This window comes from Esox lucius, chromosome 14 (genome assembly GCF_011004845.1).
Source record: "Esox lucius isolate fEsoLuc1 chromosome 14, fEsoLuc1.pri, whole genome shotgun sequence".
Lineage (NCBI taxonomy): Eukaryota > Metazoa > Chordata > Actinopteri > Esociformes > Esocidae > Esox > Esox lucius.
In genome coordinates this window covers 27,442,034-27,467,202 of record NC_047582.1, presented here as the reverse complement: position 1 = coordinate 27,467,202, position 25,169 = coordinate 27,442,034, and the positions used below count along the sequence as shown (strand labels likewise).

General features: G+C 43.4%; 1 protein-coding gene across 8 annotated transcripts in view; it reads right to left on the bottom strand.

Moving 5' to 3' along the window:
* Positions 1-25,169, bottom strand: part of LOC105015308 (calcium/calmodulin-dependent protein kinase type II subunit beta) — a 48,118-nt gene that overhangs the window by 17,060 nt on the left and 5,889 nt on the right. For 5 of the 8 annotated variants that reach the window (XM_034296984.1, XM_034296978.1, XM_034296980.1 and 2 more), the window contains exons 3-14: positions 16,375-16,434; positions 16,142-16,196; positions 14,576-14,641; positions 13,036-13,108; positions 11,009-11,111; positions 7,850-7,933; positions 7,428-7,522; positions 7,207-7,329; positions 6,997-7,080; positions 6,569-6,617; positions 5,646-5,717; positions 1,733-1,767 (exon numbers count right to left, since the gene is read on the bottom strand). In XM_034296984.1, the coding sequence (XP_034152875.1) occupies positions 1,733-1,767; positions 5,646-5,717; positions 6,569-6,617; positions 6,997-7,080; positions 7,207-7,329; positions 7,428-7,522; positions 7,850-7,933; positions 11,009-11,111; positions 13,036-13,108; positions 14,576-14,641; positions 16,142-16,196; positions 16,375-16,434 (899 nt within the window). The remainder of the gene's footprint in view (positions 1-1,732; positions 1,768-5,645; positions 5,718-6,568; positions 6,618-6,996; positions 7,081-7,206; positions 7,330-7,427; positions 7,523-7,849; positions 7,934-11,008; positions 11,112-13,035; positions 13,109-14,575; positions 14,642-16,141; positions 16,197-16,374; positions 16,435-25,169) is intronic. The other 3 variants (XM_034296985.1, XM_034296982.1, XM_034296979.1) reach the window with 1 other exon arrangement.

Here is a 25,169-nt window from a genome sequence, read left to right as displayed (position 1 = left end):
ATCCATTGTAGTGATCTTCCTTGGTCTACCAGGTCATTTGCCATTGCTGAGGTCCACCAGTTCTAGCTATGGCTAAGTCCAGGACACAGTTTGTTCTGACTTATCTGCTTCATGATGGCCAGCTTGTATTGACACTTTATCGGCCCTCATGTTGTCAAACAACAGCAACAACTCCAAAAATAAAGCCTGGAATTAAGACTAGGCATTAAAGATTAAAGATGACAGTTTACAGTTTAACCCCATAGTCACTGCATTCCATTTCTAATCTACAGTGCTGGCATACAGAGACCAAAAAAATTATGTCACCGTTCTAATAATTTCAGAGTGTGTGTGTTTAATGCGTGTATTCTTAACCCAAACAGTACCAGGTATTAATGTTTGCTGTGAAGTCAGAGAGGAGTAAAAGAGAAACGGAGAAAGAAAAAGAGAAAATGAGAGCGCTAGAGATACCGAGCGACAGAAAGGGGGGTGAAGGCTTTAGTAGAGAAAGATTACATAAACACAGATTAATCATGTGAAGAGAAATAATCTGAGATTAGCACCCTTTCAAAGAGGAGTAGAGAGAGAGAGAGAGAGAGAGGGGGAGAGAGACAGAGAGAGAGAGGGAGGGAGCAAGAGAGGGAGAGAGCAAGGGAGGGATAGAGGAATGGAAGGAGGGAGGGGGGGGAGGCAGATGGACAGATGAGATCCTCTGTTTGGCAGAGGTTACGCACCTGACAACACAGCCCATAGGTTCAGAGGTCATGTTGTGTAATCTGTATAGACATCCGAATGGTGGGTGGGTGTGTGTGTGTGTGTGTGTGTGTGTGTGTGTGTGAGAATGATGGTGGGTGTGGTGTGTTTGCAGTCTTGGCTGCTGACGAGAATGCATCGCTCTTCATTTAAAAAAAATTTTTTATTGAGAGTATATTGCATCTTTTATCTGAAAAGAATAGTATTTTTTGTCTGCAAACTAAGTGTTATATTAAACACTACTAGTATTGCATACATTACATTTTCCTGAGAGCTTAACTCATAGAGCTATAGAGAATGCCCGGTGTTATGTGGTTGGGTTTGTATATTCAGATCAGTCCTCATGCAAGAAACATTTTGACCACACACTGCTGGACAGCAAGTCTGATAAAAGTCACATGGACACACACACAGAGCACAGAATCACACCCACGTACACAGTGTACACAAAAGAACAAGAATAAACACATACTCACACACCCAAAGCACATGGCCAACAAACACAAAACAATAAGACACAACAAGACAAAACAACACTACACAAGACACAACACAACACAAAACAACAAGACACAACAAGACACAAAACAACAAGACACAACAAGACAAGATACAACACTACACAACAAGACAAGACACAAAACAACAAGACACAAAACAACAAGACACAAAACAACAAGAAACAACAAGATACAACACTACACAACAAGACAACACAACAAGACAACACAACAAGATACAACAACACCAAAAGACGACAAGACGACAAGAAACAACAAGACACAAGACGACAAGACACCAGACAACACAACAACACAAAATTACACAAAACAACAAGACACAACACAACAATACAGAAGACGCAAAACAACCAGACAACTCGACCCAACAACACACAACACAACTCTACAAGATGCAACACAACAAGACACAACACTGAAAGGGATGGGAGCGGGTGACTGGAGTGGGGGAGGAAGAGAGACATAGAGGTGTGCCTTACCTTCACGTCAGCCTTCTTGTTGAGGAGACTCTTAGCTGCGAAAGAAATAGACCAGACACTCTCAGAGGGCAGAGTACTCATCCTACCCACTCTAAGAGACACCTCACACACACACACACACACACACACACCTAGCTAACCCAAAGATAGCTAGGAAGTCTCAGTCTGCTAGCATTCACACACACCCTACCCAAGCACACACACATAAACACACGGTAAACCCTCTCAAACACACAGAAGTCTTGAAAGCCATTGCACTGAAATGCCAAACTCTTTACAGTGCCAGCACTGCCACTAAACCCTCCCAAGCTCCTACATACATAAACTACAGTAAACCCTTAAACGAACACACACCAAGACACACATGAACCCCACACACGCACTCACTCAAACGTGCACATAAACACAAACACGCACACAAACCTTTGTCAACCACCACTACCGCTGCCCAAAACAAGGGATCAGCACAGTCCATTAGGGATAGCATACACACAACCACACAAATACACACACATAACCACACAAATACACACACATAACCACACGCACACAACTACACACACCCACACCCAAACCCAAATCCAGCTACAACTACCACTGCCCAAGGCAAGGGATCAGCACAGCCCATTAAGGATAGCAAACATGCGCACACACACAACCACACACACACACACACACACACACACACACACTGGGGATTAGAGGTGAAAGTGCAATGGAATATGAAATGTAGAAGGTGTATAATAATGGCTTTGTTAATCTCTGAGGCAGGTGGGATTCATTCAGATTGAGATTAGGGGATTCCTCTACAGGAATTCAATACAGCAATATGGCATGGGGTACCATTCAAATAATGGCACATAAACACTTTACAACAAAAACGGACCATACACTCGCTTCATTATTCAGATGCACACACACTCACACAGCATTTTCAATATTTATGCACCCTTCTGTATGATGTAGAAATGACTCCAGTTTTAAAAAACAGGGAGAGAAATGTAAAGAGGAAAAAATGGATGGAGTGAGAGAAGGTGGGTGAGTGAGAGAGACAGAAAAAGAAAAGGAAAAACCAGAAGAGTGAAAGAAAAAGAGAGAGCAAGAGAGAGAGAGAGAGTTCTGTGAGATCACAGAAAGCTCTAGTGCTGACACTGATTAATAACCATAGCAACATAGAACCTTTGAGTGGGAGGAGAATCCTCAGCGTTGACCTGGAAGAAGAATCTCTTACTTTTATATATTTCCCTTTAAATATAGTGCCTTGGAAACGTTTTTAGACACCTGACCAATTCTCTCATATTTATGAATTATCAGGCTGTAAATATGAAGGAAAATGAAGACCAAATAGCATTTTAAATAAGTTAGATATAAAGTAATAAACGCATAGATGGATTAGGGAAAGGGTACATATAATATCCAACGTTTTGATATCCCAGTTAGCACAGTTGGATTAATAATCAAGAATTGGAAGCTGCTTCACCCCACCTAGGCACTGCCAAAGGAAATGTGCCCTGCAAAACTCAGTGCTCAAACAAGGATACCAATGAGAGAAGCCACAGAGGCCAACAATCACTTTTAAGGAGCTGCAGAGTTTAGTGGGGTAATAGTGAGCAAGTCCACCATCAAGACCTGTATGAGAGGGTGACAAAAAAGAAGCCACTACAAACAAGTGCCACCTGAAAGCTTGTCTGGAATTTTCCAGAAAGCATGAGAGTGACACAGCTGCTATGTGGTAAAATGGTTTTGTGGTCAAGTAAGGCCAATATAGAGCTTTTAAGCCAAACCTCAAAACCTAACCTAACCTAACCCTAACTCTTGCAGGACCATCCTTACAGTCAAGCATGGTGGTCAAGCATCATGCTATAGGAATGACTCTCATTAAGACGGGTTAGCTGGGCGTTCGGTCCAAACATAAGGACGACTGGATGGAGCAAAATCCAGGGAAATTCTGCCAGAGAAGCTGCTTCAGTCCAGTAAAAAGCTAAAGCTTTGGAGGAAATGCACCTTTCTGCAGGGTAATGATCCCCAGCACAAGGCCAAAGCAACATTGGAGTGTCTCAGAAACAAAAGGGTAATTGTCCTACAGTGGCCTCCTAAAAGTTCTGTTCCCAGTCCCAGACACTGCGTTGTCTGTAACAAATATGGTGCAGGTTGAATACTTATAAAAGTTCAGACAGGAAACACCACGTCTTGGTTTAACTATTTATTAGAGAAACAAGCACAACAATACAGATACAATCGTCTTGGCCTTAGGTTCTGTTCCTGTCAGGTAACTGACCTCCATCACATGATTGTGTATACAATAACACTAATAACAACATTAACACTGTAATATTATAACAGCAATACCAGCTATGGCAATGAGCAAGAAACACTGTACCAATCCCGCTGCACAAGGAAACAGAACCAATAAGGGGAGGCTGGAAGTGGTGGGTGGGTTTAGCGATCGCATACTAAGACAACCAAGAGAGTAGCAGACAGAGTGAGTACACTGACTGACTTAGATAGATCGCAATGTTAGATTAGGAAACTTGAGACCGTGGTAGGAGTGATCTGGACATCAGCTCATTTGGGTTCCCTGGCTAAACTAGCTTCGCTCATAACAAAAAAAAAGGAAAAATATTTTTCTACATTAAATATTCTCATTATAATCACTGATTCTGAGTTTCAGCGTTTTTAAATAACATTTCAAACAGCAAAACATTTCTATGTACCATTTGTAATTCAGTAATATGAGAGAATTGGTAAGGGGTCTGATTACTTTCGCAAGACACTATATCTTTATATATGTACAGTTGAAGTTGGAAGTTTACATACTTAGGTTGAAGTAATTAAAACAATCTAAAGCAAAAATAAAATGGTTTGGCCATAATGATAATCGTTATGTTTGGAGGAAAAAGAACACCATCTCAACCATGAAGCACGGGAGTGGCAGCATCATGTTGAGGGGGTCCTTTGCTGCAGGAGGGACTGGTGCACTTCACAAAATAGATGACATCATGAGGATGGAAAATGATGTAGATATAATGAAGCAATATCTCAAGACATCAGTCAGGAAGTTAAAGCTTGGTTGCAAATGGGTCTTACAAATGGACAATGACCCAAGTATTCTTCCAAAGTTGTGACAAAATTGCTCAAGGACAACAAAGTCAAGGTATTGGAGTGGCCATCACAAAGTCCTGACCTCAATCTTACAGAAAATGTGTGGTAGCAGGGAGAAAAGCTTGTGCAAGCAAGGAGGCCTACAAACCTGACTCTTTTACACCAGTTCTGTCAGGAGGAATGGACCAAAATTCACCCAACTTATTGTGGGAAGCTTGTGGAAGGCTACCCAAGTTCATTTAAAGGCAATTCTACCAAATACAAATTCTCTCTTCTATTATACTGACATTTCTCATTCTTAAAATAAAGTGTTGATCCTAACTGACCTAAAACAGGGAATGTTTACTCGGGTTAAATGTCTGGAATTGCGAACAACTGAGTTTAAATGTATTTGGCTCAGGTGTGTGTAAACTTCCGACTTCAACCGCATATCACTATGTCTCAGTTACTTGTATGTGTACCACAGCTTGTAGTATCTAATATACATCAAACATACGTTCATACTCTTCACCCACCTGTCAAGACGTAGACAACACTGAGAAAGCATTTTCAACAGAACATTTTCACAGTCCAATCTAAAGATAAAGGGAGGGAGGGAGGGAGGGAGGGTAGATAGACATGCAACACATGGTTTTCAACTGCTAAGTGGGTGAGGAAAAAATGAAGACAGAAAAAAGAGAGGGATGTGAGTGTGGTACGATTGTAAGAAGAGAGGGGAAAAGGGAGATGCAGAAAAGAAGAGAAGGCCTAAATGTGGAGGAGGTATAGATGAGAGGGACGGAGGAGGAGGAGAGGAACAGGAAGACAATACCTTGCTCCACTATTCCAGCAGTGGTTCCAGGCACCGTAGTGATTGATGCAGGAGATGTAGACTGTCTGCCAACTGACACAGAGAGACACAGAGAGAGACAGAGAGAGACAGAGAGAGAGAGAGAGAGAGAGACAGAGAGAGAGACAGAGAGAGAGACAGAGAGAGAGACAGAAAGATAGAGACAGAAAGAGAGAGACAGAGAGATAGAGAGACAGAGATAGAGAGATAGAGATAGAGAGAGAGACAGAGACAGAGACAGAGAGTGGGAGACAGAGTGGGAGACAGAGAGTGAGTGGGAGACAGAGAGAGAGTGGGAGACAGAGAGAGAGTGGGAGACAGAGAGAGAGTGGGAGACAGAGAGAGTGGGAGACAGAGAGAGAGTGGGAGACAGAGAGAGAGTGGGAGACAGAGAGAGAGTGGGAGACAGAGAGAGAGTGGGAGACAGAGAGAGAGTGGGAGACAGAGAGAGAGTGGGAGACAGAGAGAGAGTGGGAGACAGAGAGAGAGTGAAAGCAAAGAAGAGAGGGGGAAGAGACAAGAAGGGTGTCAGTGTGAAGCACGGGACATCTATCTGGTCTCGACCACGAGAGTCAAGCGTTTCATTATGACCGAAAAGACCAAGCTGAAGTCGGATCAGCAGTCCTACTCCAACACGCTTCATGAATGGTCAGTCCTCCCCTCTGACCCGGGTCACTCCAGGCATGACGGGAGACTAAACGCTCCTCAGCATCCATTTGTTATCATGAGTACATTTCCATGGCATTTCATTCTGTTTTTGCGTGCATGTAGAGAGAGAGAGCAAGAGAGAGAAAGAGAGTGCATGTGTGTGTATGTGCGAGTTTTGCGAGGGACACCTGGCCGGTCTGTGGCATGCATGCATGCGTGTGTGCGCATGCGTGTTAGTGTTTATGTATGACACACACATTTACCGGAGAAATTCCTCGTCACCAGCATAGCAGTCAGGACTGCACCCTGTGGACACAAGTACGGGAGAAGGGGCACCGGGAGAGAGACAAGGACAGAGGGAAGTGGGTTTCATTAGCATCCTCATGAGCTACTGCCAAAAGCACCAAAGCCACATGACAAAGGTGCCCTGAAAGGCCCCTGGGAGTTGCTTAAACAGCGACCTGTTAGACAGCAGGGCCTCCCAGGGACACTCTAGGGGTCTTTGTCCTTCCTCTTCCAAAACAGCAGCTATTCTTCATGGGATGAACAGAAAACATCAAACATCCCAGAAGCGCTCTACCAGGGGGAATGGTGGGTATCCAGGTTGTTGTGTGAAATGACAGGGCGCACAAATGATTCCAGGGAAGCTATTTAGTGGTAATGAGACAATGAAAGGAGAGCAGACCTTAAGTTTCCTCCTGGCGTTGAACTTCTTGAGGCATTCCACTGTCTCCTGTCTGTGCATCATGGATGCCACTGTAGAGCGTTGCTATGGAGAGACAGAGAGAGGAGCTTCAAAGAGAGAGACGAAACAGAGCTAGTGTTTGTGTGCATGTGTTTGTGCGAGCTTACACATTGTGTGGTTGCGTGCGCGCGTGCGTGCGTGTGTACTTACGGAGACCCAAGGGTGTTTGAGAGCCTCTTGGGCAGTTATCCTCTTGGAGGGGTTAATGGTCAACATCTGGTTAATCAGGTTTTTGGCTTCTGGAGTCACAGAGTCCCACTCTGGAGATGGAAACTATACACACACACAGAAACACACACACACACCAACCCAATTCCTTTTGTCAAACAGATCCATACACAGAGGTGACAGTTTGTGTGGGTGTTACTCACGTCATAAGCTCCTGCTTTGATTTGCTGGTAGAGTTTGTGTTGATCCTCATCCCAAAATGGAGGATATCCCACTAGAAGGATGTACAGGATCACACCTACACACACACACACACACACACACACACACACACACAAATTAATGTAGTGGTGAGAGGGGGAGCAGAACCTGAGGAGAAATGGTCAAAGAGAGAGATAGTATGAAACAGTGATGATAGTGATGAGAGAGGACATTCATAGAAGGATGGTATGAAACAGTGATGATAGTGGCAGTGATACAAGAGGACATTCATAGAGAGATAGTATGAAACAGTGATGATAGTGATGAGAGAGGACATTCATAGAGGGATAGTATGAAACAGTGATGATAGTGATGAGAGAGGACATTCATAGAGGGATAGTATGAAACAGTGTTATGTACTCACCACAGGCCCAGATGTCCACGGGTTTACCATAGGCCTCCTTCCTCAGTACCTCTGGAGATAGGTAGCCTGGGGTACCTGCAAAACCTACACACACACACACACACACACACACAAACAGTCATTATGCTACGTGACTTTTGTCCTATGCCGAAATCACCAGCGGTAGGCTAGACCACCCTAGGCACAATTTAATTTATTTCTAATCATAAGTGATTTATGTTAGGCTTATTTGAAATGTAACTTCTTAAATCTAATGGATAATTATTCACTTGAAGAAATTAGTATAATTGTATTGATTCTTTTTAATCTAACATGACCTTCCAGGGATCCAAAACCTGTCCCTCTGTTCTCTTAGCAACATTAATCATTAAACAAGTCCCAAATTAAAAATGACATTTTGTTTTATTGTTTAACATATTTCAAAACGCATAGATAAAAACTAAATGTGCAATTTGTATCACATGAAAGTTATAAAAATATATTCATACATGTTATGAGTACAGCAGATTTATTCACAAATTGAAGGTGTTATCCTTAGTTTACAATCACTCATAGTGTTAAATCTTGTGCATGTTCTTGGCCTATCAGCACATCTGACCCAGAACTACAGCAACACATCAACAATAAAAAACATTTATCAATGTCATCAAAATCAAGACTAAATACAAATTGGAGTTGAGCGATACAGAAGAAAAGTGTCATTTAGCTAACAAATGCATGAGGAACGGTTCAGACAGCACTTTTGCTCCTGGCAGTCCTACCACTTCATCTGTCTGGGTGACAGCTGATGTGTAGCTGAGCATATTCAAAAACACTGTGGGCAGTGATGTTGTTGCTAGCTTGAGTTTCTGAATGAAACCGGAACTGTAAACAATTTTCATTCAGAAAGGCATTGGGAATGTTTCAGCTGGACCCTGATATTTGAGTTGTGGACATTGTACATTCTATTGTCAATTGACCATGAAAGCAAGGTGTCTATTGCTAAGGAACAGTTTGTAAATCGCTGGTCAACAAAGAAGATGGACCCCCTTCATGATGGAACAGGTCACAGACCAGAAGGATGTGGGTTCACAGAATATCATGAACCAGCTGAATATCCCTGCCTGTCTCACTAAGAGCTGCAGAAAATGATGATAAAATAACACTTTTATGCTATATAATTACATAAAATATTTAGCTCATTTTCCTCCAACAGCTCTTTTTTTGTAAATGCGCAACATAACCAAAAAGCAACACACAACTACATACCAATGACATATATTCAGTGTTTTCACATAATGTTTTGTTTTCAGCAACACAATCAAATGAAGATCATCTCAACAAACAAAATACCCTGTAATGACTACTGAGTCGGGAGGTCGGATCCACGCACAGTGGCGCTGCGTTCATTACGGCAAAGCACAGAACAATTAGCAGGAGTCGCAGTCGTGGCGTCAGGCAGAAGGAGCAAAAACACAGGAAGTCAGTCAGCGGAGAGCAACAGTAACAAAGGGGGCAGGCAGGCGACTTTGTAGTCAAACAGACAGGTTAAAGGTCGTAACTGGATCATTTAACACTGAAAGATACGCAAAACGCTCTAAAATCAGAAACCGCTGGCAATACCTCGCAACCTAACGGGACTGAACAGAAATATAAAGGGTGGTGCATAGGAACACAAAGGTGTTCGGGTGATTACGGTCTAAAGAGCGTACTGTGTTCAGGTGATCTAGGGAGTGTGCTGAGTTCAGGTGATCTAGGATGTGTGCTGCGTTCAGGTCATCTAGGGAGTGTGCTGCGTTCAGGTGCTCTGGGGAGTGTGCTGCGTTCAGGTCATCTAGGGCGTGTGCTGCGTTCAGGTGATCTAGGGAGTGTGCTGCGTTCAGCTGATCTAATGAGTGTGCTGCGTTCAGGTGATCTAGGGAGTGTGCTGCGTTCAGCTGATCTAATGAGTGTGCTGCGTTCAGGTGATCTAGGGAGTGTGCTGCGTTCAGGTGATCTAGGGAGTGTGCTGCGTTCAGGTGATCTAGGGAGTGTGCTGCGTTCAGGTGATCTAGGGAGTGTGCTGCGTTCAGGTGATCTAGGGAGTGTGCTGCGTTCAGGTGATCTAGGGAGTGTGCTGCGTTCAAGTGATCTAGGGAGTGTGCTGCGTTCAGGTGATCTAGGGAGTGTGCTGCGTTCAGGTGATCTAGGGAGTGTGCTGCGTTCAGGTGATCAGCGACAGGGCCAAGGTCATGAACCTACTTGCTGACCTCACAATCCCTGCCCAACTTGTAGCCAGTATCTACGAATTGGCACGACAATCTCTGACAGTAAACCTTTTGGAAAAGCTGCTGAAGAGTGGGTCGGACTCAAACCCTTGCTGCAGCAGGACACTGTCCTTTTTCAAGTAGCGTGCAGGCCTAAACTCCCCCCGGGTTGTCAGGGACAATTTCCCTCAGGGTTCACTGAGGTACCGCTATATGAACTATGTCAACCTAGATGCCCAGCGTGCCCTGGATAGCACCAAATCTTAGAAAGAATGATTGGCTGGAAGTGGGTCCAGTGTGAGGTTCTGGAGTTTCACCAATGTCTACATGAACGGTAGATGTCAGGCTGTGGGACAGATGAACGGCAAGGCGCTGGCTGTTCGTCGACCAGGACAAAAGGACCAGAAAAAATTGAGTGAACCTCTATGTTAAAATACTGTATCTGTAAGATGGCACAGGCTGATGCAAAGCTAAAAATATAAACTGTCTGAAACCATCCCTGACTCAGTAGTCATCTCCTGCCTGCCTGCTGCTCTTTGTGGCTTCTTCATTGCTGACGTTCAGGTAAATCCAAATGATTTGATTTCATTCAGACACATTCAGTTATTATATTATACTTTTCCATGTGGACACATTCCTGGGTTACTTTGGATATTCCACAGGTCAGGTCGACCTGCATTCAACAGGCTGCCTACTAACAGCTCTGCTTAGCACCAGCTCAGCAAAACTCTTTTCGGCAAAGATCTTACCGTCGGTACCGTAGGTTCACTGTCAAACGTCACACTTTGTTTTAGGGTTATTGTCAAACGTCACACTTCGTTTTAGGGTTATTGTCAAACGTCACACTTTTTAGTTTGTTTTAGGGTTAGAATAAGGGGCTAGGTAAACATTTTTTGAAGGGCATGTTAGGTGTTTGTGCGTGTCTGTGACGTACCGAACCATGCCTGTTGGTCTCCCTGCACCTCGATGGCCAGGCCAAAGTCAGCTAGCTTCACCGCAGCATTCTTACATTTACTGGCCAGTAGCAGGTTCTCTGGCTAGATGGGGGCAGAAGGACAACAGGGCCAAACACACTTAGCACAGGCCTCTGGACACAGAGATCCTATTACAACTAACGTTGTTCTATGGCATTCTACGGTTCTGGTCCTAGAATGATGTACAACTAACAGCACAGATGTGCACGCACAGGCACAGTGACACACGTATAAGCATGCAACTTCTCTCGCACACACACGCATGCATGCACGCGCGCACGCACACACACACAGATGGTCCCATCGTAAACAGACGTGTCAGTATCTCATTTATTTCATGTATTTCTTTTATTATTTGGAAGCAATCTGTCTGTAACAGCTGTGTCACTGCAACTCTGGTTAGCCAGCACCAAAAGTGTCTCACACACACACACACAGTGATTTATTGTAGCAGTGTCATCACAGCATGTGATGATTATTGGGAGTGGTTGATTGGTGGCAGGGCAGGGGGGTGTGGAGATTGATCTCAGCAGATAATGGTCAATATTAGACGTTTGTTGAGGTGGGTAAAGTCTATGATTGACTGGACACTTCCAGTGGTGCAATGATCAGCAATATGGAAATGGATCCTGTGAAAAAGTGTTTGTCTCTTCTCAGATTTCCTCAATTTTTGACACCTACCAAAAGGTACATAAAGCATGGAAGAATGGGCCAAATTTCAACAACTACAGGAAGTGATTGTTTCCAGTCATTGCACATGACCAGTCATTGAGAAAGAGGCAATTACAATGTCAAAAGGGGGCATTGGGTGTTCCACCACTTTTTTAAAGTAAATATACCAATCTAGTGTTTCTTTCTACTAAGGTGTCCTTATCTAATATTCAGTGTGGGTTAAAGATCAGAAAAACATTCAGTAACAAAAATATGTAAGGCTAGAGGATATCAGAAATGGACAAACGCTTATTCGCAGCACTGCATCAACAGGTTTGTAATACATCACACAAAGATGTTTACCACCCTCTGAACAAACGTCAAAAACCGAAGTAAGTCAGTGAGAATGCTTTGGAGTGTGTGTGTGTGAATTTTGGTCCGTTTCTGTCTGCGTTTCTATATTTGTGTGTATGTTTCTTTCTGTGTTTTTACACATGCGTGCAATGTTATTTCTGTGTTTCAATGTTAGCTCAAAGGAGAGCAAAAGTATTGCGTCACATAGTACAGTGGGCTAATTCAATGAACTATGGATTATCATTCAAACTCTCTTACAGACACAAGTACACACACACACACAACAACTTGTGTGTTTTGCTGCAGTGTTTTATTAAGTAGGTTAGGCTGTTTCCGCTCTGGTGGAAGTTAGGCTGAGAAAGTAGGTTATGAAAGGAGAGAGAGAGAGGAAGAGAGGGATGAAGAGAGGGTGATGGAGAGCGGGTGAAAGAGTGGAAGAGAGAAAGAAAGAGAGAGGGAACAATGTAGGCAGCGGAGACGCCGAAGTGTGAAGTTAATCTAATAAACACTAATGGATGTTGGCCTATGTTATTTACAGCCCCTATACTGAGTTGCTGGCTGTGTATGTGCACGGGGTTAGGGTGGATATTGTTTTCCCAAATATCATGTGTTATTTATGAATGTTGAGTGAATGGAAACCTTTGAGTCTAAGAAAAATGAAAGAGTTTATCAGAGCCGCTCCGCGAATAACTTAATAAACACACAACTTGAGAAATCAATCATTTGACAACCTTTCCCTGGATGCTAGTTCTGTTGGTCTGATCTATGAGGCTTCCCTCTGAAGGTTACTGCTTATGACAGCACCAACGGCAGAGCTCTGTGTTGTTTCAGCTTGCCGTGCAGTTAATGTGTGAGGACCTAGAAAGCCTTGTAGAAATCCACCCTAACCTGTTCTCACAGTGGGACAATTACACACACACACACACACACTCTGTTTAAACAGGAGAAACACGGACAGACCCCAGGCACTCAGCTAACTCACCTTAAGGTCTCTGTGTACCACGCCCATCTGGTGACAGTGTAGCACGGCCTCCAGGATCTGTTGGATGCAGTGGCTGTGAGACAACACCAGGGGGAGCAGGTTAGTCTCTGGGAGTCCACTGCATCTCCTAATCTCCCGTGTGCTGAAGTATTGCAGTGCTTTTAAATTGTGTGACACATTCCTTATTTAGGGCAATGGAGTGTTCGGTTCTGTTCTATTTTAGTCCCGAAAGTGCAAACTCCGGGCTAAATCAAGCGCCACTCAACTTTTAATATATTTGAGCGTATTTGAAACACGCACACTTAAAGCGTATTAACATGCCCACACCCACTGCTAAAGCCCACCCCTTCCTGCCTGTCTATCTGCCTTTTTGTCTGTCTGACTATATGTGTGTTTGCCAGTTTGTTTATCTAGCTATTAAACTATCAGCCTCTATCTTTCTACCGCTCAATTGATATACTTACATATATATCGGACTGTCTTTCTGCCTGTCTTATTACTGACCTACAAACGACTGTATATTAAATATTAGACGGCCCAAAGCACTCCAAATCGACTAGAGAACAGTGGAACCTGCCTGTCTACACAAGAGTGGCTGTTGAACACCTGCCAATGAAGAGGAAATACTGTTCCTAGCAAAGCAATGGACATAAGTCAGGCAGTGTAGGAGTTAATGGCAACTGTTTTCCGTCTGCTTCTGAGGGCGTGTGTGTGTGTGAAAGAGGAGGCATGTCTAACTGCATAGCTTTGCATTATTTGTATTAAAATGTATCAACGATAAAATATAGCCTGCCAAATAATAACAGGTTTTTCTTTAAACAGTGGGTGGATCGGCTCTCAGGACATTTGACTGGGAAATGCTCTCCTTTGAACACAGTGACTTTCACTTCAATGTCATAAGTTGCCGTACCGATGGAAAACAAAGACATGCAACGTGTATTTTCTGAATAAATCTTAGGATACATGTGAAACACGTGAAGGCAGAATAATGAGCAACAGCCTCCAGGACCAAAAGATGTACAGAGGAAAAATAGAATGTGTGCAAAAATCCCATCACACATACACACACACACACACAGTGGGTAGCAATGTAGCTAGAATTCACGCACACCTTGAAATATGTATGTAAGTGCACTTGCGATTTTCCTCTATTTCCTCTTCCTGTCATATTCCCTCTCTTACCTTCTTGTTATTTTCTTACTCCCTTCGCTCTCTTTTTCTCTCCCTCTGTCTCTTCTTCTCTCTCTTTTTCTGCCCTTCCTTCCCCTCTCTCCCGCCCCCACATAACGCCTCCACAGTCAAATTGATTTAAGTCTCTCTCCTCAGGGGCAAGGCTGTGTGTTTGTGTGTGTGTGTATGCGGATGTGTGTGTTTGTCAGTAAATGTTTGCTTGTGAGTGTGTGTGTGTGTGTGTGTGTGTATATATGTGTGTGCAAGCTGAGGAGATGTCCAAGATACAAGTAAGAGTAACGTTGAACAGGAGACAGAGAGAGCTAACGGATGGATGATGGATGGATGATGGATGGATGAGTGTGTTTACCTGGCATCTGCTTCACTGTAGTACTCCCTGGCCACTATGTCCTCGAACAGCTCTCCACCTGTCACCCTACAACCCACAGAGACCAGTTAACACACACATAGAAACACAGAAAAATATCCACACACGTACACACACAGACTCACACCAAAACACGCACAAGCACACGCGAACACACAGACACAAACAGATACACACAGATACACACTGACAAACACGGAAACACACACACAGATACACACACTGCCAAACACAGACACACTGACAAACACCGCCACACACAGATACAAAAAAAACACAGACACAAACAGACACACACACACACCGCCACACACAGATACAAAAAAAACACAGACACAAACAGACACACACACACCGCCACACACAGATACAAAAAAAACACAGACACAAACAGATACACACAGATACACACTGACAAACACGGAAACACACACACAGATACACACACTGCCAAACACAGACACACTGACAAACACCGCCACACACAGATACAAAAAAAACACAGACACAAACAGACACACACACACCGCCACACACAGATACAAAAAAAACACAGACACAAACAGATACACACAGATACACACTGACAAACACGGAAACACACACACAGATACACACACTGCCAAACACAGACACACTGACAAACACCGCCACACACAGATACAAAAAAAACACAGACACAAACAGACACACACACACCGCCACACACAGATACAAAAAAAACACAGACACAAACAGATACACACAGATACACACTGACAAACACGGAAACACACACACAGATACACACACTGCCAAACACAGACACACTGACAAACACTGACACACACAGAAACAGGCACACACAGACACACACTGACCAACACAGACACACACTGACCAACACCGACACACACTGACAAACACAGTCACACACTGACAAACACAGTCACACACAGACAAAACACTGACAAACACTGACACAGAGACAGTGGAGAGGGAAGTCCTGGTTAGGGGGAAACCCCGGGCTCTGCAGGAATCTCTCTGGATCGGTTGCCATGGAGACAGGCTCCACTGCGGGGGAGTGTGTGTGTGTGTGTGTGCCTGTATATGTCTGTCCCTATGTATGTAGATGTGAGTGTATTCGTGTGTGTGTGCATGCGTAAATGTGTGTGTGTGTGTGTGTGTGTGGGTGTGTATGTATGTATGTATGTATGTATGAGTGTATGTATGAGTGTGTGTGACAGGCTAAAGATGGAATTGAGCGTGTGGAAAGAGGGGGATGGTTATCCAATAGGGGAAAATCTCCTTGGAAACGGTGAGTGAAGGAGAGAAAAGAGGAGAGAAAAGAACAGGAAGAAGAGAGGGGAAGGATAGAGGAGAGAGGGGAGAGGGAGGAGAGGGAGGAGAAGGGGGGAGGATGAGAGAGAGATAAGAAGGCAGAAAAGGAAAATGGGAGGGAAGGGAAGGTAATGAGAAAATAAAATGTAATTGGAGTAGAGGAAGGAGGGATGAGGAAGGAGGGATGAGGAAGGAGGACGAGAGACGAATGAGGGCGCTTCCACTCACAGGTCAAATAGAAGGTAGTGGAAGCCCTCCTCTGATATACTGTCATGGAGACGAACTAGAGAGAGAGAGAGAGAGAGCGAGAGAGAGAGAGCGAGAGAGAGAGAGCGAGAGAGAGAGAGCGAGAGAGAGAGGAGGAGGAGAGAGACAGAGAGATGGGTTGAGAACGTCAGCAGAAAACACGTTCTCTATTCTATTCCTGTGCTGCAGAAGCAGAGCCACAGCCAGGTACTGACCGATATTGGAGTGTTTTAGCAATCTGCAGATTCTGGCTTCTCTCTCCAGCTTCTGGTGATCTAAGGAGACAAAAAGTATATATCATCATTGTCACACTGCTGAAAGTGTATTTAAGAGGCAAGCAATATTTTGGAATATGTAAGTCCACATCAATACACGCATGCACAGGTAATGTTGCACAGAGGACAGAACACATGACCCCATATTAACTCCTATTACTAAATCTTCCCAATGATCAAAGGGGAAGAGAACCAAACAGAAGACGGCTACCAACCAATATTAAAGTTCAAATAGAAGATCATCTGTTGACACACGCGCCACCTGTTTTAAGGCCAGAGAAAAACCTTTTCTCGACCTTTTTCATGAACATTCCAGAAACCTCATGCCTGCATCAGGCTTCCAGCTCTGCTTTCTTATATTCTGGACCGGTGGTCCTTCAACCGGGAGCACTGGGGAACACCCTGGGGTGGCTGACAAACTGGCTCACTGTAGTAATTGAGATGGGGAGACGGCATGCTAATGGAGCAGGGAAGACTCCCAAGTGGCACAGAGGTCTAACGTTCTGCAACGCAGATGCACAGCCTCCATCCCCAAGCCGTAGGACTGCTAAACAAGACTGACAAATGACTAGCCAATGGGAACGCGACAACGCCAACTGATTATCCAATAGCTACCCAGTTATCCGCATTTGTCCCATTTGTCCCCATTTTTGTCTTCAGTTCTGACTATATGCACATATGCACTCCATCCCCACACTGACACAAACTTTTTTTTTTCTCAAAAACATGTTACAATTATTGGCAGCTCTAGAAATCACTTTAAACCAAAAGATGTACAATATCTTCCAATTTATTTACACTGTACATTTTCATGTATATATATTGGTTGACGTTGGTTGAATCTTGGGATCACCAATGTCTCAAAAACAACAACAACACACCACCTCTATGCCAACAAGCCACTTGTATGTATTGGAAGAAGGAAAACTCCACTCTCGTCAAGTCGTTACCACCTCAGGTTTTCTCCGGTCGTTGGGGGCCAGGTTCTATGGTCAGATAAGACAAAAATATAAATAGCTTTTTGGCCACAAACACCAGAGGTGGGTGTGGCATAAAAACCATGGTAATGCCAAAGAAAATCTTAAGCATGGTGGTGGATGTGTAATGTTGTCGGGCTGTTTTGCTTCCAAAGGCACTGGCAACATAGATTCTGTCAAGTACCCGGATGTTTTAGATGTAAATCTGCTCCTGCCCTGGCACATTGACTCTTTATTGGTAGCTCTTTAAATAGACAATGTATATTTTTTTGTTTCAAATGGAAATTTTACAGAAATCAGGTGCTTTCTGATTGGGTTCCGCCCTACTTCCCTGTTGAGCATGTAGTGTGATAAGAAGCAGAAGAGGTGGGTGGGATGAGCTTCAGAGGACACATCCCAATCTTCGGCTCTCCTGAGACCACAGGGAGTTGCTTTGATGAGACATTGCCCTAATTGCCAATTGTACCCCGCAGAATTTGAGGTCAAAAAACTGATTAACATCAGGAAACACTCCCCAGACTAAGCTCAAGTATATGTTATATATATATATATATTCATATACAGAATACTGACATTTTCAAGACAGTGTTTCTTCTACTTCAAGGTGACCTCCTTCAGACTACAGCTGCAGCACAGAGCTCTGCAGTATCTGACAGGAGAACACTGGCCATAGTGGGATCTGACAGTAGAACACTGGCCATAGGGGGATCTGACAGTAGAACACTGGCCATAGGGGGATCTGACAGTAGAACACTGGCCATAGTGGGATCTGACAGTAGAACACTGGCCATAGGGGGATCTGACAGTAGAACACTGGCCATAGTGGGATCTGACAGGAGAACACTGGCCATAGTGGGATCTGACAGGAGAACACTGGCCATAGTGGGATCTGACAGGAGAACACTGGCCATAGTGGGATCTGACAGGAGAACACTGGCCATAGTGGGATCTGACAGGAGAACACTGCAGCAGGGATTTTGGCCCACTCCTCCATACAGACCTTCTCCAAATCCTTCAGGTTTCGGGGCTGTCGCTGGGCAATACAGACTTTCTGCTCCCTCCAAAGATTTTCTATTGGGTTCAGGTCTGGAGACTGGCTAGGCCACTCCAGGAGAACACTGGCCATAGGGGGATCTGACAGGAGAACACTGGTCATAGTGGGAGTCTGTGTATTTTTTAGACCTGCTGTGTCTGGTAACACTGTCAGGCAGTCACAGTTGAAACCTATTAATGGGTGATACAGGGGATATAAAGTCTACACACCCCTGTTAAAATGCCAGGTTTTTGTGAAAAAGAATGAGACAAAGAAAAATCTACCTTTTCCACCTTTAATGTGACCTATAACGTGAACATTTCAATTGAAAAACAAACTGAAATCTTTGAGGGGGAAAAATAAAAAACTCACAATAAGTGTGCACACCCTTAAACTAATACTTTGTTGAAGCACCTTTTGATTTTATTACAGCACTCTTTGGGTGGGAGTCTATTAGCATGGCACATCTTGACGTGGCAATATTTGCCCACTCTTCTTTGCAAAAGCGCTCCAAATCTGTCGAGGACATCTCCTGTACACAGCCCTCTTCAGATCACCCCACCGATGTTCAATTGGATTCAGGTCTGGGCTCTGGCTGGGCCATTCCAAAACGTTAATCTGCTTCTGGTGAAGCCATGCTTTTGTGGATTTGGATGTGTGCTTTGGGTCGTTGTCGTGCTGAAAGGTGAACAACACCTTCAGGATTCTAATGGACGCCTGAAGGTTTTGTGCCAAAATTTTACATCACAAGAACCTGGCATTTTAACAGGGGTGTGTAGACTTTTTATATCCACTGTATATCGCTTTTAGTTAGGCTCTTTCATACTGATATAATCACACCTTGACCCCACCGCATTGGTCGTCCTCTGAACATATGGTCTGACGTTTTCGATTTGTCTGAGTGAATGGTTTAGGGCGAGGCAGGAACTGGGTAATATCATAGAGCTGTCTCAGCCAGTGAGCAGTGAATCTGGCTTCTTGGTTGGGTCACCTCCAGAGCAGCCAACAAATTGTTTCTTTGATGTGGTTGGGGAATCCCTTACTGATGTTGTCACAGTCTGTTGGCTTACGCCACAAAATTGGCAACGGGTTTCCTGGGGGACACATCTCTCCCTCAGAAATCGTAGGTGAAAAGTTATGGATTTTAATGAACAAAACAGGGTTTTGAAATTAGGCTCAGGGAAATTCAAATTTAAAAAATATATCCTAGAAATAAATATATATATATATATATACACAGGTGCTGGTCATAAAATTAGAATATCATCAAAAAGTTAATTTATTTCAGAAATTCCATTCAAAAAGTGAAACTTGTATAATGTATACATTCATTCAAATTTTCAGAGATACTGAATTTGGGATTTTCATTAGTTGTCAGTTATAATCATCACAATTAAATGAAATAAACATTTGAAATATATCAGTGTGTGTAATGAATGAATATAATACACAAGTTTCATTTTTTGAATGGAATCACTGAAATAAAAAAACTTTTTGATGATATTCAAATGTTTTGACCAGCACCTGTATGTATATATATATATATATATATATATATATATATATATATATATATATATATATATATATAAAAGAAACAAACACTGAAGAAAAAGGACAGCTTGGGGGCTTTCAGATAGCTAGGTGTGACCTTTTTATGTAATAGCAACTACTAATGCATATACAGTGGGGAGAACAAGTATTTGATACACTGCCGTTTTTGCAGGTTATCCCACTTACAAAGCATGTAGAAATCATTTTTATCATAGGTACACTTCAACTGTGAGTGACGGAATCTAAAACAAAAATCCAAAAAAATCACATTGAATGATTTTTAAGCAATTCATTTGCATTTTATTGCATGACATAGGTATTTAATACATGAGAAAAGCAGAACTTAATATTTGGTAAAGAAACCTTTGTTTGCTATTACTGAGATCATATGTTTCTTGTAGTTCTTGACCAGTTTTGCACACACTGCAGCAGGGATTTTGGCCCAGTCTTCCATACAGACCTTCTCCAGATCCTTCAGGTCGCTGGGCAATACGGACTTTCAGTTCCCTCCAAAAGACTTTCTATTGGGTTCAGGTCTGGAGACTGGCTAGGCCACTCCAGGACCTTGAGATGGTTCTTACGGAGCCATTCCTTAGTTGCCCGGGCTGTGTGTTTCGGGTCATTGTCATGCTGGAAGACCCAGCCACGACCCATCATCAATGCTCTTACTGAGGGAAGGAGGCTGTTGGCCAAGATCTCACGATACATGGCCCCATTCAGACGGGCCTGGCTTGATGTGCTGGCTTGAGCAGGGGGACCTTGTGTGCGCTGCAGGATTTTAATCCATGACGGTGTAGTGTGTTACTAACGATTTTCTTTGAGACTGTGGTCCCAGCTCTCTTCGGGTCATTGACCAGGTCCTGCCGTGTAGTTCTGGGCTGATCCCTCACCTTCCTCATGATCATTGATGCCCCATGAGGTGAAATCTTGCATGGTGCCCCAGACCGATGGAGATTGACCGTCATCTTGAACTTCTTCCATTTTCTAATAATTGCGCCAACAGTTGTTGCCTTCTCACCAAGCTGCTTGCCTCTTGTCTTGTAGCCCATCCCAGCCTTGTGCAGGTCTACAATTTTATCCCTGATGTCCTTGCACAGCTCTCTGGTCTTGGCCATTGTGGAGAGGTTGGAGTCTGTTTGATTGAGCGTGTGGACAGGCGTCTTTTATACAGGTAACGAGTTCAAACAGGTGCAGTTAATACAGGTAATGAGTGGAGAACAGGTGGGCTTCTTAAAGAAAAACTAACAGGTCTGTGAGAGACGGAATTCTTACTGGTTGGCAGGAAACGTATGATCTTTGTTCTCCCCACTGTATATGCTGCCTCTGGGTGATGTAATCCGGAATCACAATGTACATTTTCACTGTATATGCTGCCTCTGGGTGATGTAATCCGGAATCACAATGTACATTTTCACTGTATATGCTGCCTCTGGGTGATGTAATCCGGAATCACAATGTACATTTTCACTGTATATGCTGCCTCTGGGCGATGTAATCCGGAATCACAATGTACATTTTCACTGTATATGCTGCCTCTGGGTGATGTAATCCGGAATCACAATGTACATTTTCACTGTATATGCTGCCTCTGGGTGATGTAATCCGGAATCACAATGTACATTTTCACTGTTATGCTGATGACACACAGTTATACATTTCAATGGAGCATGGAGAAGCCCCAAAATTAGCTACTTTGGAAGCATGTGTTTCAGATATTCGGGAGTGGATGACAGAGCTTCTTGCTTTTAAACTCAAGAAAAACAGAAATGCTTGTTTTAGGAACCAAGAAACGAAGAGCATTGTTAGCAGATCTCACTGTGAACCTCGACGGCTTCATGGTCGTATCCCAAAAAACGGTAAAAAACCTTGGCGTTACCCTTGACCCTGACCTCTCCTTTGATGAGTTGCATATTTTCATCTTCGAAACATTTCAAAAATCTGAAACTTTCTATCAAAAACTGATGCAGAAAAATTAATCCATGCTTTTGTTATATCTAGATTAGATTACTGCAATGCTCTTCTTTCTGGTTACTCTGACAAATCAATAAATAAACTTCAATTTGTGCTGCACATGGCTGCTAGAATCCTAACTAGAACGAAAGAATTTGAACACATTACTCCAGTACTAGCCTCTTTACACTGGCTGCCTGTTAGGGTTAGGGCTGATTTTAAGGTTTTATTGTTAACCTATAAATCAATACATGGACTCGCTCCTAGTTACCTCGCTGAAATGATCCAGCCATACGTACCTACACGTAACCTTAGATTGCAAGATGCAGGCCTTTTAATTGTACCTACAATCACTAAACAAACAGCCGGAGGGCTCCACAACTGTGGAATGATTTGCCAATTGAGGTTATAAATGCAAACTCAGTGCAAACTTTCAAGTGTCTACTAAAGACTCACCTCTACAGCACAGTTTATGATTAAGTGTAGTCTGGCCCAGGGGCTTGAAGGTGACCAGAAAGGCTTGATACTGTCCACCTGGATTGACTTCCTGCCTGTTAGGCCCTGTCCGGGGCCTCCCCCAGATGGGGCCACAGTGTCTCAGCCCCAAGGTCTTACGCTGCTATATTATTGTGTTGGGGGAGTAGGGTCAGTTCTCCTTCTCCACTATAAATCCATGTAGATCTAAGGAATGCATTTTCCAAATTGTCCCTGTCTCCTGCCATTTTAACCCAGGAGGACATGAGGTCTTGGCCCACACCTGAGGAGTACCAGGCTTAAAAGACCTGTTACTGTCCCTGTCCAAAGTACTCCTGGTTGTGTTGCAGATCAAGACGTCCTCTCTAGGTTTCTTCCTAAATTTCGGCCTTCTTAGGGAGTTTTTCCTAGCCACTGAAATTCAACACTACTGTTGTTTGCTCCTTGGGGGTTTAAGGCCGGGTGTTTTGTAAAAGCACTTTGTTACAACTGCAGATGTAAAAAGGGCTTTATAAATCAATTTGAAATTAGATTGACTGATTGCTTGTCATGGTGGCTATGAAACACTACTCTGTGTGCAACATGGGAGACCCCAGAAGAGGCAGGACTACGTGATCATGTCAAATGTAATTATATTATTGCTGATTCATGAGTTTTATCTATTTTAGCTGAAAAACATACTTCTTTAAACTCAATAAAATGTTTCTCACTTCATGTAAATTGACAAACCCTTGAGAGGATCCTGACATAGCAGCCCAACATGTCCCATGACATGTCCTAAAGAATGTCATGGGAGTCATCCAGAGAAGTGTTTTTCAACCCTGCCCCAGGAGGCACACCGCCCTGCATGTCTTAGATCTCTCTCTCTGCCCTCCCATTCCTGACGTAGCTCATAAAGGAGGTGATAATGAGCTGATCATTTGAATCAGGTGTGATAGAGCAGGGAGAGATCTAAAACATGCAGGGCATGGTGCCTCCAGGAGCAGGGTTGAAAACCACCGATCCAGTGGATCGACCTGGAACTACACAAAACCTCCCAGGGAGCCTGACACAGCGTCTGAATCACTTAGAGGGATCATTTCCTCATCTCCTCTGTACATCCTATGCCAAGGTCAGTGAAAAGAAAGGACTGAGGAAAAATGTACTGTATATTTTATTAAATGAAACAACAGAGAAGGACCCCCAGGAGTAGGTACCCCTAGGAGCAGGGACCCCCAGGAGCAGGGACCCCCTAGGAGCAGGGACCCCCTAGGAGCAGGGACCCCCTAGGAGCAGGGACCCCGGGTCATAAAACATCTCAGGACAACAACTCTTTAACCTGTCAAGGATCGTTGCCAAATGAGTTTTACTCTATGGATGAAAAGATTTGATCCTGATTATAATGTAAATAAGAATGCAAAAAGTTGCGACGTTCAGAATATCTGATACATTTTTGTCCATTTACCACATTATCAGCATTACCACACTATACAATATGAGCAGCTATTACATTACTGGCATATATTTACAGCAGATTACTTACTACCATCAGGTGCAAAGAAGGGCAGCAGCTGACAACCAGGTCCATCTAAATGGTCACCTATTGTCTTTGTATAGGCACTGACGTGAAATAGAATTCGGCTGTCTTGTTCTCTCTCGTTAGTTTCGGGGGAAGCGGCAATGAGGAGGAGAATTCAGACAGTACAGGCATCCCTAGTGTTGTACTTCATTAGCCTAATTTGAGGTGTGTGTGTGTGTGTGCGCGCGTATGTGTGTGTATGCGCTTGTACAAGCCTGTGTGTGCGAGCCTGTGCGTTTCTTTGTATGCATATGTGTGTGTCTTTCATGTGTTTGTGTGTTTCTGTGTGTCTGACAGATTCCTTTAGGAAATTGTTCATTGTTCATAATTTAAATCCTATTATGTAAATTATTTACATTCTCTCTCTGAGACTTCCCGTCCAGACAGGAAACTGTCACCATGGATATTGCTGAGTCATATAGTATTTAGTGCTGAACAACTACAACAGAGAGAACACACATAAACAAACACAAACATACAAACAAACAAACATACAAACACACACTCATTTGCCTTAACCTTGTCTAATAGGACATAGAGAGAGCAAGACATAGAGAGAGCAGTTTGGGTTTCGTGACAAAACAGATCAAAGTGAAGCTGAAGAGCTGGACCCCTCAGGCCCGTGGAGTCATGATGTCATGTCTGTGTGTATGTGTTTGTCTTTGTGTGTATGCGTTTGTCTTTGTGTGTGTGTGTGTGGGGGGGGGGGGGTATAGCCTCCAAGCCCCAGTGTTTGGGAGAGAATGTTATTATTGGATATGGTCTCAGAAGACTGGAGGAACGGCTCTTTTAGATGTTCAGCCCTTTGCAGATGGTGAAGGTGAAGCATTCAGTCAAGACTTTTGGGATATAACTCTCTAAATGAAGAGGGCCAGGGGTTGTTGTGACATATCTGTTGCTATGAGAGACACTTTTCCTGTCTCTCCATCATTCTCTCTTTTCCCATCTTTCTTCCATCCCTTCTCTCAAGAGGCTCATAAATGACTCTCGTATTCTTTAGAATCAAGCGTCATCTAAAATATGCTAATATGAGCTTGCATACAGTGGGGAGAACAAGTATTTGATACACTGCTGATTTTGTAGGTTTTCCCACTGACAAAGCATGTAGAAGTCTGTAATGTTTATCATAGGTTCACTTCAAATGTGAGAGAAGGAATCTAAAACAAAAATCCAGATAATCACATTGTAT